Here is a 22510-nt window from a genome sequence, read left to right on the forward strand (position 1 = left end):
ATGGTTTCCGAAGTGGTAAATCGATGGTTCGAATCCAAGTATCGCTGTTTTTCATTATGTTCTTGGCGAAAAGGATAAAGTAAATTAAATAACCATGGCCGTTGAACACAAAACGTAGTGGTCGTGTGGGGAAGACAGTGGTCTCCAAAGTGGTAAATCGATGGTTCGAATCCTACCATCACCGTTTTTCATTATGAACTTCGTGAAAAGGATAAAGTAAATTAAATAAACTGATCCGTCGAGCACAAGATCTTGTAGTGTTGTGGTCAAGACGTTAGTCTCGTGTGTCGACAGTCAACGGTTCGAATCTCGTTTTGGATGAAAATTTTCGTTATTAATCAAACATGGTAAGGTTATGGTGAATAAGTTAGTGTAGGCTTCCAACAATCACCAGTTAGCCTTGTGGTAAAGTCGTGGACTATCAAGTACAAGATCGTGGTATCAAGCACACTATGGGACGTTTCTCATGGCGGTGGAATGCAAAAGAAAAAAAAAGAAAAAATGTTGGGTATGCTGCTCGAAGGAGGTTTGTACTCGGTTAATCTTTGCCAATCAAAGTTAATCTTTAGGGAAATCAGGGGATATGTAGGGTGAATGAGGGGTATATGAGTACAAAAAGACTTAGTAATAAAAAAAAAAAAGTAGTTGGGCGGCCTCGGCTCCCGGGGCAAGGAAAAAGGTATAGGTGAGGAGGCACCATATAAAATGTTTAAGTCTTTTTGTACTCATTTAAACCTCTTTACCCCTATTTATCCCCCTATTTACTCCTATCTATCCATGCTTTTACCTATCCTCATATATCCCTGATTACCCCCTAAAGCGATTAAATGTTTGAAGAAAGCTTGCTTTGAAAGTCAGGAGAGCCGGGGGAAAGAGAACCCCCTCAGTCTACTCCTCGCCCAAGGCGAGGGCATATTCGCCCTCTCGCACTACTCCTCTCACACTCACAAATTCTCACTTTATTACCTTGTTCTTTTTCGGTTAATCCCGGGCTTGAACCATCGACTGTATACTTGGCAGATCATCGTCTTCACCATTACACCACCAGTTCTTGTGGTGTAAGCCTAGAGTTTTTTATTTTACTTAATCCTTTTTGGAAGGATCTTTGATGAAATAGAAGAAAAAAAACATTCCCATCTGGGACGGACGATCTTGCGCTGAAATGCTACACTTTTTTATATTACTGAATATGTTATGGATAGGATCTCAAATGAAATAACAATTTAAAGGAGTTCTTTTTAAGGTTCATGATTTTTTCTCGTCTAAAACGCACACAACTGTATTTTATTTGTAGCTTGTAAGTTGTAACCTAATATTAGCCACTTATGTTGTCGCTGAAATATCGCATACAGTTCTTTAAAGCACTATCTTTCCATAAGTTAGTTATATGCGGCGCAAGTGAAGCTAATGGTTACGGTGCGATTGTTTTGTATTTTTAATGAAGTGAAATCAAATATAGAAACTTATCTTAGACGGGAAAGTTAATAGTAAAAACCCGTCTGAATATGAATTGGGCTGTGGCTGCATGTGGATAAATTTATACGTATGATGGTTCGGGTAATGTGTAATCATTACTGTAATAATTTTGTTTATAGTTTTCCTTAGCCTTGTTCCGTCCTTGACCGTGCTTATATATATCAGAAACTCGTCTCATTTTTCCGTCTAAATATGAATTTAAGACGAGTTTCTCTTCCAGACGGGATTCCCGATACCTCGTAGTCGTACTCTCGAAGATTACATCTGAAATCGCAAATAAATGAAGCAAATATCCAGTTAAACAGACATTGACTATTTATTTCAAGACTTTGCTGTATAAAGAGTCGAAACACTAGCTGGTCTAGTCGATTCGTCCAATATAAAATACGCTAAGAAAAAGATCAGTTCAAAAGCACAATTTACGAAGTTAACCGGGGTAACAAACAAACAAACAGCAGCTCAACAATGTTACGGCAACGATTCATAACTATTTCATTTGAAAGTTCTTCGAAGAATGGCTTCATTTGCTTTGTTTGCTTGAAAGGCTCCAATCCGCGGTAATCTAATGAAGAGAGTACGAGGCGCATGCTTGTTGCCTCATGACTATACGCGTTATACACATACATTTTTAGCCGAATTCATATAACAGACGGGAAAGCTCGTCTTAGAGGGGAAGCTCATCGAAGACGGGAAACTCGTCTGATGTGAATCACAGACGCGTTTCTCTTCCGAATTTTCCCGTCTAAACAGACGGGTAAGTTGGACGGGAACCCGTCAGGAAGAGAAACTCGCTTAAATTCGCATTTAGACGGATAAATCAGACAAGTTTCTGATATAAGCACCGTCAAGGACGGAACAAAGCTAAGGGAAACTAAACAAAATTATTACCGTAATGATTACTCATTACCCGAACCATCATACGTATAAATTCATCCATATATAGTCCAATTCATATTCAGACGGGTTTCCTGATCGACTACGATCAACTTTCCCGTCTAAGATGAGTTTCTAATATGAATCCGCCCTAATATGAATTCGGCTATTCTTAATTCTTGTAGTTTTTTTCTTTTAAGCCTATTTTGAAATGCATTATTAATTCTCGTACTTTACTTTGATTTCACTTCATTAAAAATACAAAACAATCGCACCGTAACTATTAGCTTCACTTGAGCTGCATATAACTAACTTATGGAAAGTTAGTGCGTTATAGCACAGCGTAACTGTATGTGACATTTTAAACAAAGTGGCTAATATTGGGTTAGAAGCTACGAATAATATACAGTTGTGTGCGTTTTAGACGAGAAAAAATCATGAACATGAAACGGAACTCATTTAAATTGTTAGTTTCACTTAAGATCCTACCCAAAAGGTATTCAGTAAAATGAAAAAGTGTAGTATTTCACCGCAAGATCGTGCGGTCTACTGGTAAAGGCAGTGCTCTCCGAGTTTAAAGGCGGAGGTTCGAGTCCCAGATGGGAATGTTTTTTTCCTTCTATTTTATCAAAGATCCTTCCAAAAAGGATTAAGTAAAATAAGAAACTCTAGGCTTACACCACAAGAACTGGTGGTGTAATGGTGAAGACGATGATCTGCCAAGTATACAGTCGATGGTTCAAGCCCGGGATAAACCGAAAAAGAACAAGGTAATAAAGTGAGAATTTGTGAGTGTGAGAGAGTAGAGCGAGAGGGCGAATATGCCCTCGCCTTGGGCGAGGAGTAGACTGAGGGGGGTTCTCTTTCCCCCGGCTTTCCTGACTTTCAAAGCAAGCTTTCTTCAAACATTTAATCGTGTTAGGGGGTAATCAGGGATATATGAGGATAGGTAAAAGCAGGGATAGATAGGAGTAAATGGGGGGATAAATAGGGGTAAAGAGGTTTAAATGAGTACAAAAAGACTTAAACATTTTATATGGTGCCTCCTCACCTATACCCTTTTCCTTGCCCCGGGAGCCGAGGCCGCCCAACTACTTTTTTTTTATTACTAAGTCTTTTTGTACTCATATACCCCTCATTCACCCTACATATCCCCTGATTTCCCTAAAGATTAACTTTGATTGGTAAAGATTAACCGAGTACAAACCTCCCCCAAGCAACATACCTATCATTTTTTTCTTTTTTTTCTTTGGCATTCCACCGCCATGAGAAACGTACCGTACCGTTCTTGATAACACGATCTTGTACTTGATAATCCACGACTTTACCACAAGGCTAACTGGTGATTGTTGGAAGCCTACACCAATTTATTCACCATAACCTTACCATGTTTTATTAATAACGAAAATTTTCATCTAAAACGAGATTCGAACCTTCGGCGGTCGACACATAAGACTAACATCTTGACCACAACACTACGAGATCTTGTGCTGAACAGCTAAAGTTATTTAATATACTTTATCCTTTTCACGAAGTTCATAATGAAAAACGGTTATGGTCGGATTTGTACCATCGATTTACCACTTGGGAGACAACTGTCTTCCCCATAAGACCACTACATTTTGTGTTGAACAGCCATGGTTATTTAATTTACTTTATCATTTTCGTAAGGATATAAGAAAAGAACATAATGATAAACAGCGATAATTGGATTCGCACCATCGACTTACCACTTCGGAAAGCATTGCTTTCGCCACTAGACCACTGAATCTTGCGCTAAACGGTTATAATTATTTAATTTACTTTATCCTTTCTTCGAAGGACATAATGAAAAACAGGTACACATGGATTCGAACCATCGAAATACCACTCTGGAGACGATTTTCTTCGCCACTAGACTACGAGATCTTCTGCGCAATGGCTATCGTTTTTAAGTGACTTTATTCTTTTCTCAAAAGACGTTATGAAAAACGAACATGCTTGGACTCGAACCCCCAATTTGCAACCCGGGAGGGCATTACCTTCACCACTAGACCAGTAAAACTTATTGCAAATTTTTGCACTATTTTATTTTACTGAATCTTTTTCGAAGGATTGTACATAAATTTCCATGTTTCAATGAGTTTATCAGTTTTGTTTGATGATGATTTTTTTCGTGTCTAAAACGCACAACTGTACATACCTTATTCGTAGATTTAACCTAATATCAACCATTCGTGTGTTGACGCTAAAATATCATGCACAGTATGAAACCCTTCAGCAAAAGAGCTCATCATCTAAACATAAGCTAGTTAAATATGGCCCGGGTGAAGCTAATGGTTACGGTGCGATTGTTTTTGTATATTCAATGAGGTCAAGTCTGCATTTTTTCACAGGTCACAGATTTCGTAGTCTCATTAAAATATTTCAACATTTGCAACTGATTTCACAGCTGAAATTGCACTTCAACATATAGGTAACAGATATTAAGGCCCCGTTCAATTAAAAACGCTACTTCAATCTCTTAAGCTGCGTTTACACGCGGTGTCCGCTCGTCCCAACATCTTCGCTTCCTTTGCAAGGTGACAATTATTAATAAATGCTTCTTAATTTAGTGGATTTTATATCTTTATTCTGGGCTCCAAAATTAGAAAACAGCACTGTCTTTCCCATTAACTTCAAAATTTGATCTCTTCCGATAGCAATCCGGTGATCGTGTGAACAGAGCTTAAACGAATCAGCGTATAAAAACGGTCATAGTAGGATTCGAACTATCGATTTACCACTTGGTAGAGGGTTGTCTACGCCACTAGACTCCGAGATCTTGTGCTGAATGGCAGGCATTTTTAAATTTATTATATCGTTTATAATTTACTATAACAAGACCACGAGATCTTCTTCTGAACGACTGACGCGTATTTCATAATGAATCAGGTCATAATGAAAAACAGATTTAATTGGATTCAAACCATAGCTTGCCGCCTTCGAGATCATTGTCTCCAACACTAAGTGCATAGCGATGAATCTTAGTTATTTATTGAATTTTTTACAGGTGATGGTGAAAAATATTTTTACCTGGATTCGCACCATCAACCTATACCAATTGCGAGTCCCTTGTCTTCACCAATACACCACAAATCTTTACCGACACAACACAAGCACGTGTGCTACGGAACGTGCTCAAGGGCTATTTATTTTAGCGTCTCTTCGCCATTAGGCATATAATTCTAATAACTTTTATATCTTAAAAAATGTATTAAAGTTCTTAACAGTTATTAAAAGCTGCCATTTCGGCTGACAAATTTGGATTGATAGCCGGCTACGCTTGTGATGGACAGGATGAGTGAAACTAATGCTTTTCATATTCCACCTTGCCTTGGAACATACACATGTCGTGATTTAGCAAATCTCTTGCGCTAACAGGACGCAATTATTAAAACTGACAGCTTCATATGTACGTTAGCTCAGAATGTGGTGTCGGAATGCAGCCACGAGATGGGTATTCGCTGGAATATGAGCCTGGGTACGATATTAACACCGGGAGTTTGTTAGGAACATAAGTGAAGCCACATTTTTCTGCGGTCGAATTTCGTGATTTCCCGCACGATTGCGTCCAAACTGCAAGAAAAATGGCGGGGGAATTAATTAATAATAAAAAAATGCAACCATCAGTCTCTTAAACACGAAGTTCCAGGTGTAAATTCCTGTTCGCTGTTATAAGGGGCACAGGAACCACTCAGGGGCGTGAGAGGCAGACATTTAGAAAAGGACACATTTTCTTTTGCCACATGGTGAAAAATGTGAGCCTGTAAGTACACACAGATTTTTAGACTCTCAGTAGAACTTATTTCAATGATATCATTGGATTTTAAGTCGTCATATTCAATATAACATAGCCATAGTTTTATATTTGAAATTAAGATAAAACGCTGAATGAAAGGTATTGCAATACTATAGCAAAAGGAACGGGGAGGCTCCCGCCTTTCCCCGTTAGCAAAGGGCGGTGGGTGCAGTCAACCCGGTCGTTCCGGTGGTTCCGGTGCCCCCCTCCCCTCCGGTTGTTGTGTGCGATTCCTTCATTGAAATCGCCTGATGAGGAGGATCAATATTACCTACCATGAAAAGAATGTGGTATTATACTTCGTTTCTGCAGCCAATCCATCAGGGAAATAAATCCTTCTTGGACACGCATGGCGGTCGGATGATCGCTATTGTCTAGAACAAAAACAATTCTCAAAGCCAATTCTTGTACAGGTTGTATTAAAAATTACAATTTGAGTACAAGGTAGAATACACGAGAAAAAATATATCGATTATCACAATTTTTTTGCCAAGGACGAATATACCATATACCGGTATATTCGACCGTCACTATTTTTTATACCAAGGTTGAGTATACCACATACTGGTATATTCAACCTGCACTAATCTTTTTATTACCAAGGTTGAGTTTACCATGCACTGATATGATGGTATATTGGACCTTCACTATTTTTTTTTTACCAAGGTGGAGTATACCATATGCTGGTATATTTAATCAGTGTAATCATGGTCAGATGTGTTGAACGTACCTGCAATTGAACAATGATGGTGTCGACACAATGTGAAATCATATATTTTCTTTGCAGCCGGAAATACTGCCGATGAAATCAGATCGCTTCCCCAAAAATACCAGAACTCCCTGACTTGATCACCTATTATCCCATCTGCCAGAAAAAAGATGATGTCAGTTCAATACCAGATCAAAGTCGTCTTCTTCCAAGGCATATTGTAATGTATACCGTGAAGAATACACGCGTAGAAATGATCATGTTGACAAACGTTTTTTAAATAATAGTGAATATTGTGCTGCACCCTGTTAGTAGCATTGCTAACAATAGTTATTCAACCTTCAATACTGTTGCCACTGAGTTGTGACATCGCTCTGCTTTGAAGCGATTTTGTTTGTAAGAAAACCTCAATCGTTCCTGAACATGGCGAAATCACAAATCAAATTAGCCTTGACAATCAAACTACGTCACGCATTGCGCGTTTGAAAGCGAAAAGCGAAAGGCCTATTGATAATTTTGAAGCTTTTTATTTACGATCAAAAGGCATGCACAAAACGAATTTTTAGCATCATCATGAATTGCAAATATTTATCACCTTTAATCAAAGCATCGATGTTCAGGAATTCCTTTCCGGAACAATACTGTGATTGCAGGCGAGCCAACATATCCTCGGCGGACGCCAAGACTCGGGGATCTTGTATCCTCAACATCAACTCGTACCTACATATCCTGTAATGTTCCTCGAAGCTTCTCAGTGTACCCATCATCCTCTGACGCAACATCTTGTAGAGTGAACTGACGCTTTTGTACTGAAATTCGCTCAACAACGTCTGCATTTGCGCATCGACCATGAGATTCACGATTGTTTCGACCGCTAATGTTTTCAGTTCACGAGAGAAATCGTGTACGAGGTAATGCCACTGAAAAAAGAATAAATGGTCACAAAAATCAGTAAAAGTACAAAGTTTGACTGAGAAATATTGCTATATACGAAAAATATTACCTTGGTGGTAGCTTTGGCAGAATATGATAAACAAAATTAACACGAATGCAAAAGTATACAATTTCAAATTTTGCATGGCTATAACTGGACCATTTTACAACATTTTGCAACCGTTCCTGGCAGTTTTACTAATTTCAATCTATGTTGTAGTGGTCCATTTTTATAATATTGCCTAGACTGGCGCAAATTAGCGTAATTTACTAGACAACGACATTCTCCGTCTCGTGTAGAAAAACGAATGAGCAAAAGTGAAGACAAAATACCTTTGGAACGCGTATTTTCTGCAATGGACATGAGCACATGACCGTCAAATGTTTGATATGTTCCAAAATTCCATCCACCCCTCCTGAACGATACAACGTCGCCAACACCAGCGGACATTCGGGGGTAGCGCAGGATAAAAGTCGAGATTCTAGTAAATCAAATCCGGGAAAGTAATTCGGCAGCGTTCGACACAATACGTATGCCTCGGAAAACTTGGCATCGTTGTTCTCTTCCGAGAAAATTTCTCGTGCTAGTTCTCTCATCGGCACGGTTGCAACGCTCACGTGCTCATTGCCGTCGGTGACGTCACAGCTCCTGATGTATTCGCTGTGATAGTTCACATATCGGGCAAAGCTATTGAGATCTTCAGAGCGCAAGTATGGTGGTAGGAATGGATGTGTGTAGGTAGCGTAGCCCTCGAGAGGCACCTGAAAGATATATCGATATTCCATATTGATCCCATTTTGGAATACTTTCGAAAACACACAAGAAATGAAATTGAAAATACATTCATCAATGAAATTATCCAAGGAGATGACCCTAAATTAACTTCTAGTTTATCTTAAAAATGTAATGGTGAAATGTAATGGTGAAAATTATTTGAATTTGTTACAATTATTCAATATTGAAGAAACCGTTAACTTCTAAAGCTTTTAAAACCTAACCCAAATTTTATGAAGAGGGGTTTTAAATACAGTCTTATTTATTTCTAGAATCAGCGAAGCAAAAGTAGCAATGCATTCATACCAAATTTTCGTCTGAACTGCATTTTCTTGATTGATCGTCTCGTTTTTTGATGGACGATCTCTTTGGTTCTGGTTTTGGATGGTCGTGAGTTCCCTTTGACTCGAATTGAATGTGATCCATGTGATGGACCCAGAAATGGGTCACTGGGTAACCGTTGTTTCCTGGAATAAACACACATCACCAATGGTTACACGGTAGCAAATACACGTATGCTAGGTGCATGTTATGACAACATTATGGTAGATAGAACTACAACTACAACCACAACGATTCACAATGTCTAGTTTAGCACACAGCCTCGATTTGTAAGGTAAATTTTATTTTCATCATCATTCATCGCTGATCATGCATCTTTTCTCTTTTTTCTCAACTTAACACCTTGAGACCAGTCATTTTTAGTCCTTTTAGCTTGGAAGGTTGATAAGTCAATGTTAAATGGGATAATTACACCTTTTAACTCAAATACTATGGAATAAAATTTAAATCTAAAATGTCTAGTTGGAGACTTCACTGTTCTATATAGCCTCAATCTAAATGCGAGAGATGGAATGTGAAGAACATACCGGAACATTTTCTGTGAACAATACGCCCATTCTTGCATTCAGAGTTTGGACACTGTTGGCCAAGTTGACGTTCTCTCACTACATCAAAATACATTAATTTAAGCTATGGAACATGATATTAAAGAGCGAGTAAAACATTTTGGACCACAGTCACCACACTGCGATTACTATGATCGAATTCTATTATTACTAATGCGACAATTCAACAAAAGTTTGGGATTAAGAATGCCCAATACCACTCCTCCAATCTCTATTTACCTTTATCGGATATCGCTGGACGAATTCGAATGTTTGTGCCATCTTTAAAACGGCAGTTTTCGGAACACATCAAAACTCCCACGCACGTTTTCTTCAAGACGTACTTGTTATGATTGTTTGTGTACTTCATGGCCCAGCCAGAGGAGTGAGACTGAGCCTCGCGTGACGTCAGACAATATCGACGCTTCTCATTCCCGTCTATCCACTCCCTGTAGTCGTCAAAATGAGTTTGTGAGTCTTCTTGCTTTATTGGTTGTTCGTCGGAGGCGATGATTTCATTTTTGCATTCAGCACGAGAATCAAAATTCGATTCTGAAGAAATTCGCTCATCATCGTCAGATGTCTGTGGCCTGTACAAGGAAGGAAAAATACTTTTAATTCACCAACTAAAATGACTTAAAACGATAAGAAAAATAGCGTAGGAGATTTTTGATATGGTAAAAGTATTTTAGGATTTGCAGAGGATTTGGATACGCTTCTGGAAGCCATTTTTGAAGATTATAAGTGTGTTAAAAAGTGAAGGCGATCAGCATTCAGAATGCTCAACCTTTTTTTAAATGTCCCTCTTAATCCTACGAAGCTGACCCATTCGAAATCAGTGGCACTCATAAAAGTCATAATAATGTTCCCGATAAGATCGTCTTCATCCGGCTTTTCTCCCTGGACTGTTTTGTGAATTTTCATATAATCAGTTTCATTGAAATAACGCTGATGTATCTTCTAAAACTTTCTTAATCGAAAAATAGATGAAAAGGATATGGACACAAACAAAGGCTAATCTTTCTGTACAAACCTTTGCTTCTTCGGTCTGGAAACAAATTCAGAGGAACAAATTGGACTAAAAAGAAACATGCTTCGTATGAATAATATCAGGTTAAGGTGATGAAGATGAATTCAATCATTTTTAATGCTGAACCTTTATCGCGCGTATGATAGCTTGCGCTGTGCGTAGTTTAAGACTTTCCTAGATCATCGTTCAGGGGACAACCTACTCAGTAGGATAACCGGATTTCACACAGAGACACCTGCGTTAATCTAATATGGCCTGTTTGCGCTAAGCATTTCATCGTAAGCGACTCTAATCATGGCGTAAGTGATCAAATAAACACGTATGCAAACGGTATTTATTGAATATCTCTAGGGAAAATGAGCAAAAATATGATATAGGTATAGTACTATACTATTTTATTCGCCAGACTGACAATCGTATGCAACAAATCGTGTTGTGAAATCATGCTTTGGATGGGTTTTTATCATGCTTTTGATGATGATCAGTGTCCAGTCATTACCTTTCTTTGGGGTTTCTGATGATGTTGGACAGAGCAAGATTGAACGTTTCCAACAGTCCTTGATCAGAATTTGCCTCGGGCAGTTGACCTAAAAGAAAGAACAGTGAGAATTGTTATATAGGTGCTGTGTATTTTAAATGTGATTGGTGCAATGTTTCCCGCCTGGGAAACAAGTGAAAAATTGTTGCCCGCATATTGTCATAACAAAGTAAAGTGATTTTTTTTAAATGAAATTGTTGTGTAACATGTATTTTTTTGTTCCTATATAACAAAGCACTTAATGTACACTACCTCGGGAAATAGTGAGTTTTGTTTTCCCTCGAGTCTCCGGCAATGTTTACTTCGACTTCGTCTCGGGAAGCATGCAGACTCTGGGGAAAAGAAAACTTACTATTTCCCTCGGGAGCATACATTAGGGAGCTTTAGCAGTGACTACGAGTACGAACGACTACGAGTACGAGATTTGTCATTCTCGCGCGTTGTTTGCTTACGCTATCAACCAAAACTGGTAGTCGTTGGGCTTTCGAGTACGAAATTTGCCAAAAAATCGTTCTCAAAAGCCCAACGACTACGAGTTTTGACTGATGGCGTAGCAAACAACGCACAAGAATGACGAATCTCGTTCTCGTAGTCGTACTCGTAGTCACTGCTTAAGCTCCCTATTAAGTGTATCGTATTGAGCTCAACACGAAAATGGTGTTATTATATATTAGTGAGGTGTAACTATACTTCTTACAACTACACAAAACACAAGATTTCGACTTGTTTTATAAAGTATAACAAAACGTAAAATTGATTAAAAACTGCGGAATGGATTTCAATTTCGACAATCCAAACATAGAAGTCATGCATTGCCAACTATTTCCATAATTATGCCTGTCATCAGCGAATTTGCCTTACCAGTGGAATTACAGCAAATTTGCATATGAAAATTAACTTCAAAGTTGCCTGCTAGTTATGTTAATAATAAAATTGAAGCAAAAATGAGCAGATTATAGCTACTTGCTCAAAGGAATACTTCAATTTCGGACTTACTTCGAGAGGTATTTAATTTTGTGCCCGATTTCGGATAACCCTGATCGTTAGAAGAGTTTTTAGAAAGGCAAGACGAAAATTAAGGATCCTGTGCAGTTTAGTGTATTGCTGTTGAAGAACCCACGCGTGAATAATCCTGTCCTCAAAAGGAAAGGTTAATTAAATTATAATTATCACTTAATTTTTGAACTGGGCCACAGATCTTCATTAAATCATCAAATTATCGTAATAGGAAACGATGATTTTACAAATTCCCCCGTTTTTAATGCTTTTCATATAAATTTACACTACAAGTTTTTTTCTCTTCATTGGTGTATCCGCTATCAAACAGCAACGTATCGCGGACTCATTGTGTGAAATAGTTTGTGACATGAACATATATTCATAAAAAACCCAGATACATGAAATTACCTTTCTCGTCAGGAGTACAATCGGATCTTTCAACGTTCATCTTCGATTCCCTAGAGTCTGTATATACGTATATTCGTTGCTCTAAAATTAAAACGAAGAATTAGTTACGTCAATACAAGTTGTGTGTAGTCACAACCGCACAATAGGCAGAAGAAAACAAGAAAGCAATTAACTTTTGTTTTAGTAAAATGTACATCATCCTACTTGTGAGCTGGATTTACATTCAAAGTATGTATAATTATGTAATGACAGTTTTTTAATGGATTACATTTGTAGACGACTCTCTGGTGCCGATTTAAGAGAGTAGTTGAAGTTTCGCTACGGTTAGTGCAAAAGTTTGCCGATCAAAATAGCGTCCAGTTATGAGTTATCTATTCTACCTTCCTACAGTGAACGAATAGTGAAGCCATTCTACCGAAAGTTTCAAGCCCGGACAAATGTGACCGGACAAAAGCCCGGAGACTAGCTATTAAGTTGTCAGCCCCTCAGGTTAACTATTTGCTGAGCTATCTTTATAGCAAAAGTGCCTTTGCAAATTACGATAACATATGCTACACATGCTTTATAATCTGCTTCAGGTGCTCGCCGATATAGTAACATTCGATTGAACTGAAATGAAAGTCTGAAAAAACTACAGGGAAATTTGCCATTGATATTCAAGAACCCAAACTCAAATACTCAAATCACCTCGAATTTATTCCATTCCAATTTTCGCTCGCCCAAAAGCTTTTCCAAATATTCCATTCATCGACACAAGTCACGTATCATTTAGCGAACACTATGTCACACTAGCTTCATGGATGCACGAGGACTTTTAAAATATACGGCAGATCCTTAAATGATGAAGATCCTCAAATGCTCACTTTGCACTCGAAAGCATTAAGACAGCGCAAAGGAAGCCACTTGCAAGAACTGATATCACGCTAATGCATAACGCAATGGAAATCCTCTTTATATGACTTCTGCATGCATATCGCGATCAAAACAACTAAATTATAATCCCTTTCAATAGCGCGGGTATTTCGAGTTGATTAAATATGGGAAGCGTTCGATTTTGACGTTTCCAAAATTGAGCATGTCAACAACATATGACAATCGGGTGAAATGGATAAAAAAACGGACATTAAATGCACGCATCAGGTATAAGGCTTATCAAAGTGTTTTAAAGTGCCCGCGCTTTCAGTCAAATTTAGCTGCAAAGTCGTGCTGTCATTATAGAGATAGAGTCGATGAATAAAATGCTAATCGAGATGAATATTGATTCTTTTACCCCTCGAGAATCCCTCCCATGTAATTATCAAAATGAATTCAACCAAACTAAAATAGCAATGCGTGACACGAGAAGCTATGTTTCTAACGAGATACGATCAAAACCACACGTGTGATGCATAAAATCTCATGGAAAATGGATTGCGATGGTGCGCCTGAAATTTTCACTCCAATTTGCAAGTGTATTCCAACATTTTACAACTTATCTTGTGGCTACAAAAGCTTTGATGTGACATAATGACAGTGCATGAGATATGCAACTTATTGCAACAACTTCAAAATATATCAGATCCGCCAGGCTGTCTTTGAAAGGAGAATAAGAGATTGAACGATAAAGACCCCGAATATATGCATCAAGCAAACACTATCTAAATAACGTAGCTCCATCAATCAATGAAATAAGCTGACTATAAAATTTTCCTAATTCTGTACAACTACATGCAGCCACTTAAAAAATACGAATTTCGCCAAAACAATACTGCTGCATGTATGTAATAATTTATATAGTTACCTATAATAGACTAAATAGCTGCTGCATGATTACAATAAGTATAACTAGAGAATTATTACCTATTTCGATATTTCGATATTTCCCAATTCGTGCTATTTCTTACTATTTGGACCATCTTTGCCGTGTAAGATAAATTGAGTATATATACATTATAAGAAAATGCGTTTAAATGATATATCCATGCATATATGCATCAATTTCTAACAATTCTAAAAAACAACAAATAGCAATTCGCTATGAAAAATAGTAGAAACTAACACGGCTGCTTCTAGGCAAAATGTACAGTTCGCCATTGCGATTTGCGACAGCTATTGTTTTGAAAAATTAGTCAATAACTACAGACTATTAGAAAAACTTTACTCTTTAGTCAGCTTCCTTCGTCAATGACATCATAAACGCCCGGTGTAGCGAAGGTCTAAAATATACTAGAAAATTCAAAGCCTTTATAGGTCAAAACATCGTGAAATTTTCTGTTATATTCATGTATATTATTGCAGAATCACATAATAATGTAAGTAGATTTAGCTTCTTCTATTTTTCTGAGGAGCACTGCACTGCATCGTTTAGCATTTGATAACATGTCCTTCATACATGTCAAGCTACTTGAGGTTGTAAGTTCTCGGCTTAGGAATATGGATATATAAAACCCATTTTGAAAAATCAATTAGGTAAACTTAGTGAAGAACTAGTTCAATCTCCGTAGTTTTGCCATCTTTAAACACATAAACTATTACAATATAAAAGGGGGAGAATATACTGCAAATATATGGCTGCTTTATTGAACACGATACGCTTCTATATGACAACATTTTCAATTGCTGTCGAAGCTAATGGCTATATAATTATTATAGAAATGTACCCGCAAAAAGCTACTTGACTCTTGCATGACGCACGTGCACTTCAAGATAAGATAAAAGGAAACAATTCCCTCTTCATTTGACTAATGAACACGCAACTTAAAGATAGTAGTATATATATGAGCATACCGCATACGGTAATATTTTCGTTAATTCAAGGCTTTTAATGCCCGCTCTCATGCGCGAATACACTAAATTGATATTTACGCGGCAAATTGATGTTTACGCGGTAAAAACTGGAGCCAGTTTGATATAACGGGAAATTTTCGACTGGACAGTGCAACAGAGGTCCGTTTCTGTAAAACTCTCGACTATACATTTCTTGCGGAATGGAATCGCAGTTCACAATTCTTGTCAATTCCTTCCCCACAGATAAAAGTGAACTACCTTATAACGCAAGTGTCTTCAGGTCATCAAAACGATAAAAAAAACTAAATTGAAAACCATCTACACAGCCTTTGGTTTTGTTGTGCAGGATTCGCTTGTATCATTTTCTAAGTTCCAAGATACTCTTGATCAACCTAAATTACGACTAGCAGTCGCCTCAAACACATTGTTTAGCCAACCATTCGTGCAAATTTAACATTTCTATGGTAAAATTTTATATTGCATCATTCAGCTATGGGCTTACCCCCCTGTCCCCACAGTACATAACTTACCCCCCCCTGCTCTCTTAGTACATAACTGGCATAGAAACTGACATGTTTACTTTAGAAATCCTCATAATAATGTACTTTTCTACATTTAGGCACACTTATATTTAACCGTGGATTATGGTAGCACTGAAATACCGAAAGCAGTTTCGTGTGTAAAACTCATATAGCTATATCATGGTGAGGAAATGCAATTAGCAACTCACGCGCGACTCATCACGCGCGACTCATCACGCGCGACTCGTCACGCGTGACTCATCGCGCGCGATCATCGCCGCGACTGAAGCTGGTTTCAACCAATTTTAAATTTATGATCAATGAAAACATCAAATGCACAAAAATTATACTATTCACGATTCACGATAGGAGTAACAAGAAGGAAATAAACCACGAGAGCTAGAAAGAGCGTAGTTATATTAGTGCAAAAGCAAGGTTTGCCCGCGAAATTCTGTAAATTGCGGCAAATATAGCCATGCGAAGTTGGCATATTTTGTATACTTTGGTATTACGTACGGAAACGTGTAACTAAATTAGTTACAAACTTTCGGCCGTAATACAACTATTCATGGTCTCAGTTTCAAGTCGACAATTCATGGGTTCAGTTTCCCATCACGTTATCACTCCTTTTAAACATTATTTTTGCACGATTCCACTCTTCGTTCCTGGACTACTTTCAATCCTATGCTATAGGTAACTCTGTTATGAAATTTTTGCAGGCGCACTGAGTATTAGAGTATATAGCACATATATATATAAATATATATAGGCATAGTCGATTTCAAAATGCACAATTTTTTATTGAAGCTACGAGTTTAAATATTTTGTCTTACACGTCTGGAGAATTTGGCACTCGAATTTCGGTGAAATATAAGAGCTACGTTCTTTGTTTCTGTGAGGATTTAGTCAGAAACAACAAGAAAATTATTTCTAATAGGATTATATAGTCATTACAAAAGCGATAATCATACCACTGAAAACGTCTTGAAATGTTCTTACAGTTGAGTTGTCTTTGGACGGGACAGAGTCCGCCGTCGGATTCTTTTATAATTCCCTGCAATTCCTTTCACTTCTGAAAGGAAAAATCCATATACGAACCAAAATTTAGAAACGTAGATATCGGCGAACTTTCAAACATGAACTGAACGTGTTGCATGTGGGTTAAAGCGTTTTAAACGGTCATGATCATGCATATTAAGATGCAAAACGATTATTCATGGTAGTTATGAATACTGGGAAGTGAACATCTGGTCATCTCGCTCACCTGGTAGCCTGTATCAACATGAAATTATATCTTGCTCGCACAATCACTCACACACTATATCTTATACTAAATATTACAATTCAAATTGGCTCATTATTGACTCGATTCTGAAGTGTCAATGCTTGTGTATATCTAAATGTTGAAGAATTAATCTCAATTCATCTGAAAATTTTACCGAATTTCAAGAAGATAAACTAGCGTGGTGACTAACGAAAAGATGGAAAGAAACGATCACAGCTGATTTTCGTCTTTTGGTGCATGTGAATGCGTGGATAAGTTACGGATGTGCAAATATGGAAACTTTTACAACATAGCGTTTATATATTATCGTTTCCATCTACTAAAAGACGAAAATTATAAAAAAAAATTTCAATTTTCAACTATTTTATTTTCTCATATACCGTAAGGGCAACTAATTTCTTCAATTCTCCTGTACCTTGAGGTGGAAAATTGTTATAATTCAAAGTATAACCGATTACCATATTTGAATTTTTTGAGATCGTAATCCGTTTGGTAATCCTTTGTTAAACAAAGTGTTGCCATTCTATTATGAGCTTGATAATGTTTGTACCTTATTGCCTGCATTATAATCACGCAAAGTATTCCTCGTGCAAGGGAATTAAATGTTTGTTAAACCAATTGCGGATAGATTAAAACGACACATCCAATATTCATACCGCATTTCAACGACCGCAGCCCGTCTCCCATGTCAGCACGACGAAAAATTTATCGAGTGCCGGCTAAATGCTTTTTAACCAATGAAATCCGGAAATGTGGTTTCTCTGTGCGAGAAATTGTCTTTAATCTTCAAAACCATTAGTTTACATGCATTAGTAGGCTTTTATTGCGAGTTTTACTTGCTTAAACGGTTCTGCGAGTTTTGAAGCGAGCCCGTATAGGGAAGCAAGTAAACTATTCGTAATAGCTTTTTGAGCTGACTGATCCTATATTGTTGACCAGTCGCCCATGAGCCGATTATCCTAACTAAGCCTGCATGGCTTACAACTCGTTCATGCAATAAATATGCTTTTATATACAGACATCTTTCTAAAGCTGACGGCAAATAAATGAGCTTTTGCAGCATAAATTTTTTGAAGCAGCCAATTATGAAATGCATGCACAAATAAAGCTATCGAAAAGGCACAAGTTTTTAGTGATTTAAGATTACAGCGTACTGGATGCAATTTTTGGCAATGAGAATGAATATGCTAATCTATAGCAATGAAATTTACCGTGGGAGCCAAACATCTGTTGCGATTAAAGCCAACTGTAGTCACGAATGATCCGTCGCGGTGTTTCGACGATTTCACGATGGCAAAATTGTCGGAATCGTGTCGACTTCAACAAATGGCAGTGAAATATAGCCGTACGATAGCATAAAAGACATTAACAATAAGGCGAAGTATGAACGTGTTTACATAACATTTGTGTTCACCCCGGATTAATTTTTGTTGTTTATGAGCGTAACTGGCTCTATTAACCGCTCGGCAAGATAGTTTACATTGCATATATGAAATGTGCAAACTTCAGCGACAGGTGAGCTAGCAACCCCGGCGACGGTTTGCTTGCTAGAAAAAAATTCGGCATGATATTTTAGCTGGTCGTTCACATCGCAAGATTGATTAAAAATATCCAGTAATGACAGTATATTCAAACAGATTAAAAGTAAATTCCGTTTCAAAAGTCGGTAGATATAATTATAGTCATTCAACGCCGGCTCTATCAGGTCCGTTGTACGTTGTGCCCGCTTGGACTCAACCGTCAAAATAACTATTAACGTTTGCTCGTGAATGGGTAAATTCAAATATCGTGCATTAAACATGTATACTTTAAAGTAGGTGTAGCTACATGAATTATACTTTCTCCGGCGGTTTGCAGTTTTCACGCTAACTTAAGAAGTAGAATTTCAGCAATTTTCTGGCCGCAAATTAACAAGAATTAATAATACACGAAGACCCGCACTGTAAAAGAAGTACCAATTTAAAACTGGTTACCTCAGATATTTGTTGCACCAATTTATATTGGCTCAAATAACTATAAAACCCTGGTTTTAAAACTGAATTTTTTTGTTGCTTTTACCAAATAGAATCGACAAAAAAGAGATGAACACGGGACAACTAATTTCAAATTAGATGTTTTAACAATCTGTATTCACAGGGCATATAAGTTACCAGGGGGAATACGGCTTTAGGAGCGTTGCTGTAAACACACGGCATTGACTTGAAATCCAATGTAAACTGAAGCTCTAGACAAAACTATTAGTAGACATACAGTACTGTCCAGAAATAACCTAACCGCGGTTGCGGTTCGGTTGCGGTTAGGCTGTAGTTTCTAGGTAGCGGTTGATTCTGGACAGTACTGTACTCAGAAACACCTTTTGAAAGGTTCGCGTGACAGATTATTTCTTTCAAATTAGGTTTTGAATATTGATTTGTTTTACTTTTAGATTGCTATAGTAGTGATATATCAAGGTTATATCATCAGATCAGTAAATACACTCGGTATATCGCAAAATACAAGCCAAAACCTCTCATATATAATTTGCTTTCAACATATTAAATTTCTATCAAACGGCTGTAAAGAATTTCTATTCTCTATTTCTATTGATAAAATATAAATGTTTATATGCATAATCGCTGTTTAAATCCAAGCGCACACGCTTATTTATTTTGAAATGTATATGATTTTTATACTATACATGAACTATCTAGTCTACGTATTCAGATCAGCGACTGTCACAAATATGGCCGCTTATTTTCTTCCCATGTCTTACGATTACCTAAGCCATTATCATATTTCATCGACTTATATGACCGCCAAGAACTGTGTTCATCGAATCGATATCTAGTTCACAGGTTTTCACCGCAATATGTCGGTATTGACAGTCTTTTTGCCACTCAAATGGAAGAATACGGAAGCATAACGTAGCGATATCACACGTGACCACAAAATTTATCGCTACGCCCTGCCTCAATGCAGGATTAAAATTGTAAACTCAAACGTCTCTACAACGGAACATAGGTGCATTCAAATAACCAGATACAGAATATACAATATGTCAAAATATTTATATATGTATAAAACATGATTGTTAAATATAATTTTTCTACTTTCTTTGGCTTTGCTTAGAGAGATTTTCTTCCTCGAAATTAAAATTAAACCTCGATTTTTAAATCCTTCAAGCGCGTCTCTAGTCCTCAACTGACCTTCCATCTCATTGCTCCCTCGAGTTTTACTTCATAATCTGCATGTTTTCTTGATATTTCAAGTAACCGTTATACGCTCAACATTTGCAAATGTTGAAAGGCCGACCCCTTGAAAATACCCCATACAGGACAATCCACCATGAGTATCACAAAATCTTTCACTGTCTATTTGTTATTGTTATCCAACCAAGATTGCAATTTATTGTTGATATTTCTCAGCTGTCTCTCTGTTGAAAGGTAACCGCTTGCTTCACACAATAATGTTGGCAGATCGTCGTTGGCACAACATTCCTTAATACAAGATTAGAATGAGTTTTAGTTGCATTCAAGCAGAAAAAATAGTTATTGCTCGTTTATACTATAATATAGAAAATTATATTAGAGATAAGAAACAAACTGGGGAAATATGATAAATCCCGCACACTTTCATTCTCGATAGTCACGATATTCAGACATTCTGTTACCATTATCAGACATTCTGTCACCACTTCAGACATTTTATCACCATGCATCATGAGATTTTATGTCACAATTATACGACATTCCGTCACCATCATTTGACATTCGGTCACAATCTTCAGATATTTTGTCACCATCTTCATGCAGACATTCTGTCACCATCTCCGGACATTAGGCCACCATATTACTCAGACATTCAGTCACAATCTTCAGACATTCTGTCACCATCATCAGACATTTTGTCACCATCTTCAGACATTCTGTCACCATCTTCAGACATTCTGTCACCATCTTCAGACATTCTGTCACCATCATCAGACATTCTGTCACCATCTTCAGACATTCTGTCACCATATTCAGACATTCGGTTACATCTTCAGACATTCGGTCACAATCATCAGACATTCTGTCACAATCTTCAGACATTCTGTCACAATCTTCAGACATTCCGTCACCATCTTCAGACATTCTGTCACCATTTTTAGACAGAATGCCTGATAATTTTCTAAAATAACTCACACTTTCTAACATCGTTAAGTCACTCACATCTTTTCTTACTTCTTACCGTTTTATTATGACTCTTGTCGCTTTTTCTCAAGTCATCTTGAAAATTTCCAAACTCATGAAGAAAATCAAAGGCCTCTTTCTTGCACTAGGTGAAAGACACGAAATATTCAGTTTTTTGAATTTCACCAAAATTCATGTGATGACGCAGATTTAACAAATATACATCAAGTATATTTGGGGCGACGATGATTCCTTTACTCCTTACTAATTTATTCTAATTTTTTTACCATAAAATATAGAAAAAGGTTTTTGAAAGTTGCACATGCAGCTCCTACTATAGTGAGTAAAAAACAAAGCTATTGCCTCTATTGAATATATTACTCTAGTATGCATTACTTCATTTTAAATGAAATAAGTCAGTATCACGCACCTTAATCTGTTTCTCCAAAGTGTCGCATTCAGATTTCAGTCTATTCAATTCCGTCTCCGTTCTAAAAAATTATTAAAGATTTTTTCATTTTCACATCTCTGTTTTAATTGTATATAATGATAACATTCCGCGTATTATAATTAATTTTTTCCAAGGTACGTGTCACTATCTGGCACGCAAGCCTGCTTGTAGTATAGAAAACACTTATATGTGGTAGATGAAAATTTCGGAAAAATGAATTTCATAAGAAATTCTTTAAAAACCCTACTTTTTTTTTAAAAAAGCAAACGAACTATCTTTCTTTGTCTCTATAGGATTTATCAAGCCAATTACTTAATGTGCTAATTCAGTGAACAAAAACAGGCGAGAATGAATATGTATATAACGTGTATAATAATTACTCCTTTCTCTGATCTTGAATTTTCACCAATTCTTGTCTCGTTTTCTGCAGTCTGGAATTCGTCTGGGGAGAGAAATTGCTCGGTCATGAATTAAGGTGCGGGCAGAGGCCACAGTTTCATGCACGATTAAGATCGTCACGATATTAGATGACAACTTAAAGCTAAGTTTCAACTTAAAGCGAAATGGTTACACTTGATGTCGTGCATGATTTAAACCATTTTAAACTTTGATAATTATTTAAGAAATAGAAAACATCTTCCGTCTTTCTATACATGCAGTTATAGAAACACGCTTCTCGGCCAATCAGCACGCGCGTACTATATGTGTTATATCATAAATTAAAGTTCAATAGATTGTTAAATTTTTATTCCTGGTTGCGAATGCCGGAATATTACCAAATACATGAATAATAATTTGTTGGTACCTTCGTCGTAGCAGATTGTAAATATTTCTTTTCTTTGTAGATATCAATCTGAAAGTCAGGAAACTCCGCTCATTCACATACAG

General features: G+C 37.1%; 1 protein-coding gene and 1 long non-coding RNA gene across 2 annotated transcripts; both read right to left on the bottom strand.

Annotated features, from left to right (window-relative positions):
* Positions 1-4745: 4745 nt before the first annotated feature.
* Positions 4746-16840, bottom strand: LOC114526852. Its single transcript, XM_028548379.1, has 11 exons — positions 16707-16840; positions 12449-12529; positions 11003-11090; positions 10507-10551; positions 9714-10063; positions 9456-9533; positions 8893-9053; positions 8145-8573; positions 7474-7798; positions 6900-7034; positions 4746-4780 (listed from the first exon to the last, which is right to left on the bottom strand). The coding sequence occupies exons 2-11, from the start codon at positions 12486-12488 to the stop codon at positions 4746-4748; spliced, it is 1686 nt and encodes a 561-aa protein (XP_028404180.1). The 5' UTR covers positions 12489-12529; positions 16707-16840.
* Positions 16841-19912: 3072 nt separating this feature from the next.
* Positions 19913-22494, bottom strand: LOC114526989. Its single transcript, XR_003687380.1, has 5 exons — positions 22428-22494; positions 22003-22064; positions 21602-21662; positions 21230-21316; positions 19913-20496 (listed from the first exon to the last, which is right to left on the bottom strand). It is a non-coding gene; the product is annotated as an uncharacterized LOC114526989 (long non-coding RNA).
* Positions 22495-22510: the final 16 nt, after the last annotated feature.

Source organism: Dendronephthya gigantea, unplaced genomic scaffold (assembly GCF_004324835.1).
Source record: "Dendronephthya gigantea isolate DGI-Jeju-01 unplaced genomic scaffold, DenGig_1.0 000042F, whole genome shotgun sequence".
Classification (NCBI taxonomy): Eukaryota; Metazoa; Cnidaria; class Anthozoa; order Malacalcyonacea; family Nephtheidae; genus Dendronephthya; species Dendronephthya gigantea.

Bases quoted from the DNA above. Each gene is read 5' to 3' on its own strand.
- LOC114526852 (XM_028548379.1), bottom strand. From the start codon at position 12,488: ATGAACGTTGAAAGATCCGATTGTACTCCTGACGAGAAAG. The intron at 10,552-11,002 runs GTAATGACTGGA...GTTTCTTTTTAG, and splicing joins ATCAGAAACCCCAAAGAAAG to TCCAATTTGTTCCTCTGAAT. The intron at 7,799-8,144 runs GTATTTTGTCTT...TTCTTTTTTCAG, and splicing joins AGAAAATACGCGTTCCAAAG to TGGCATTACCTCGTACACGA.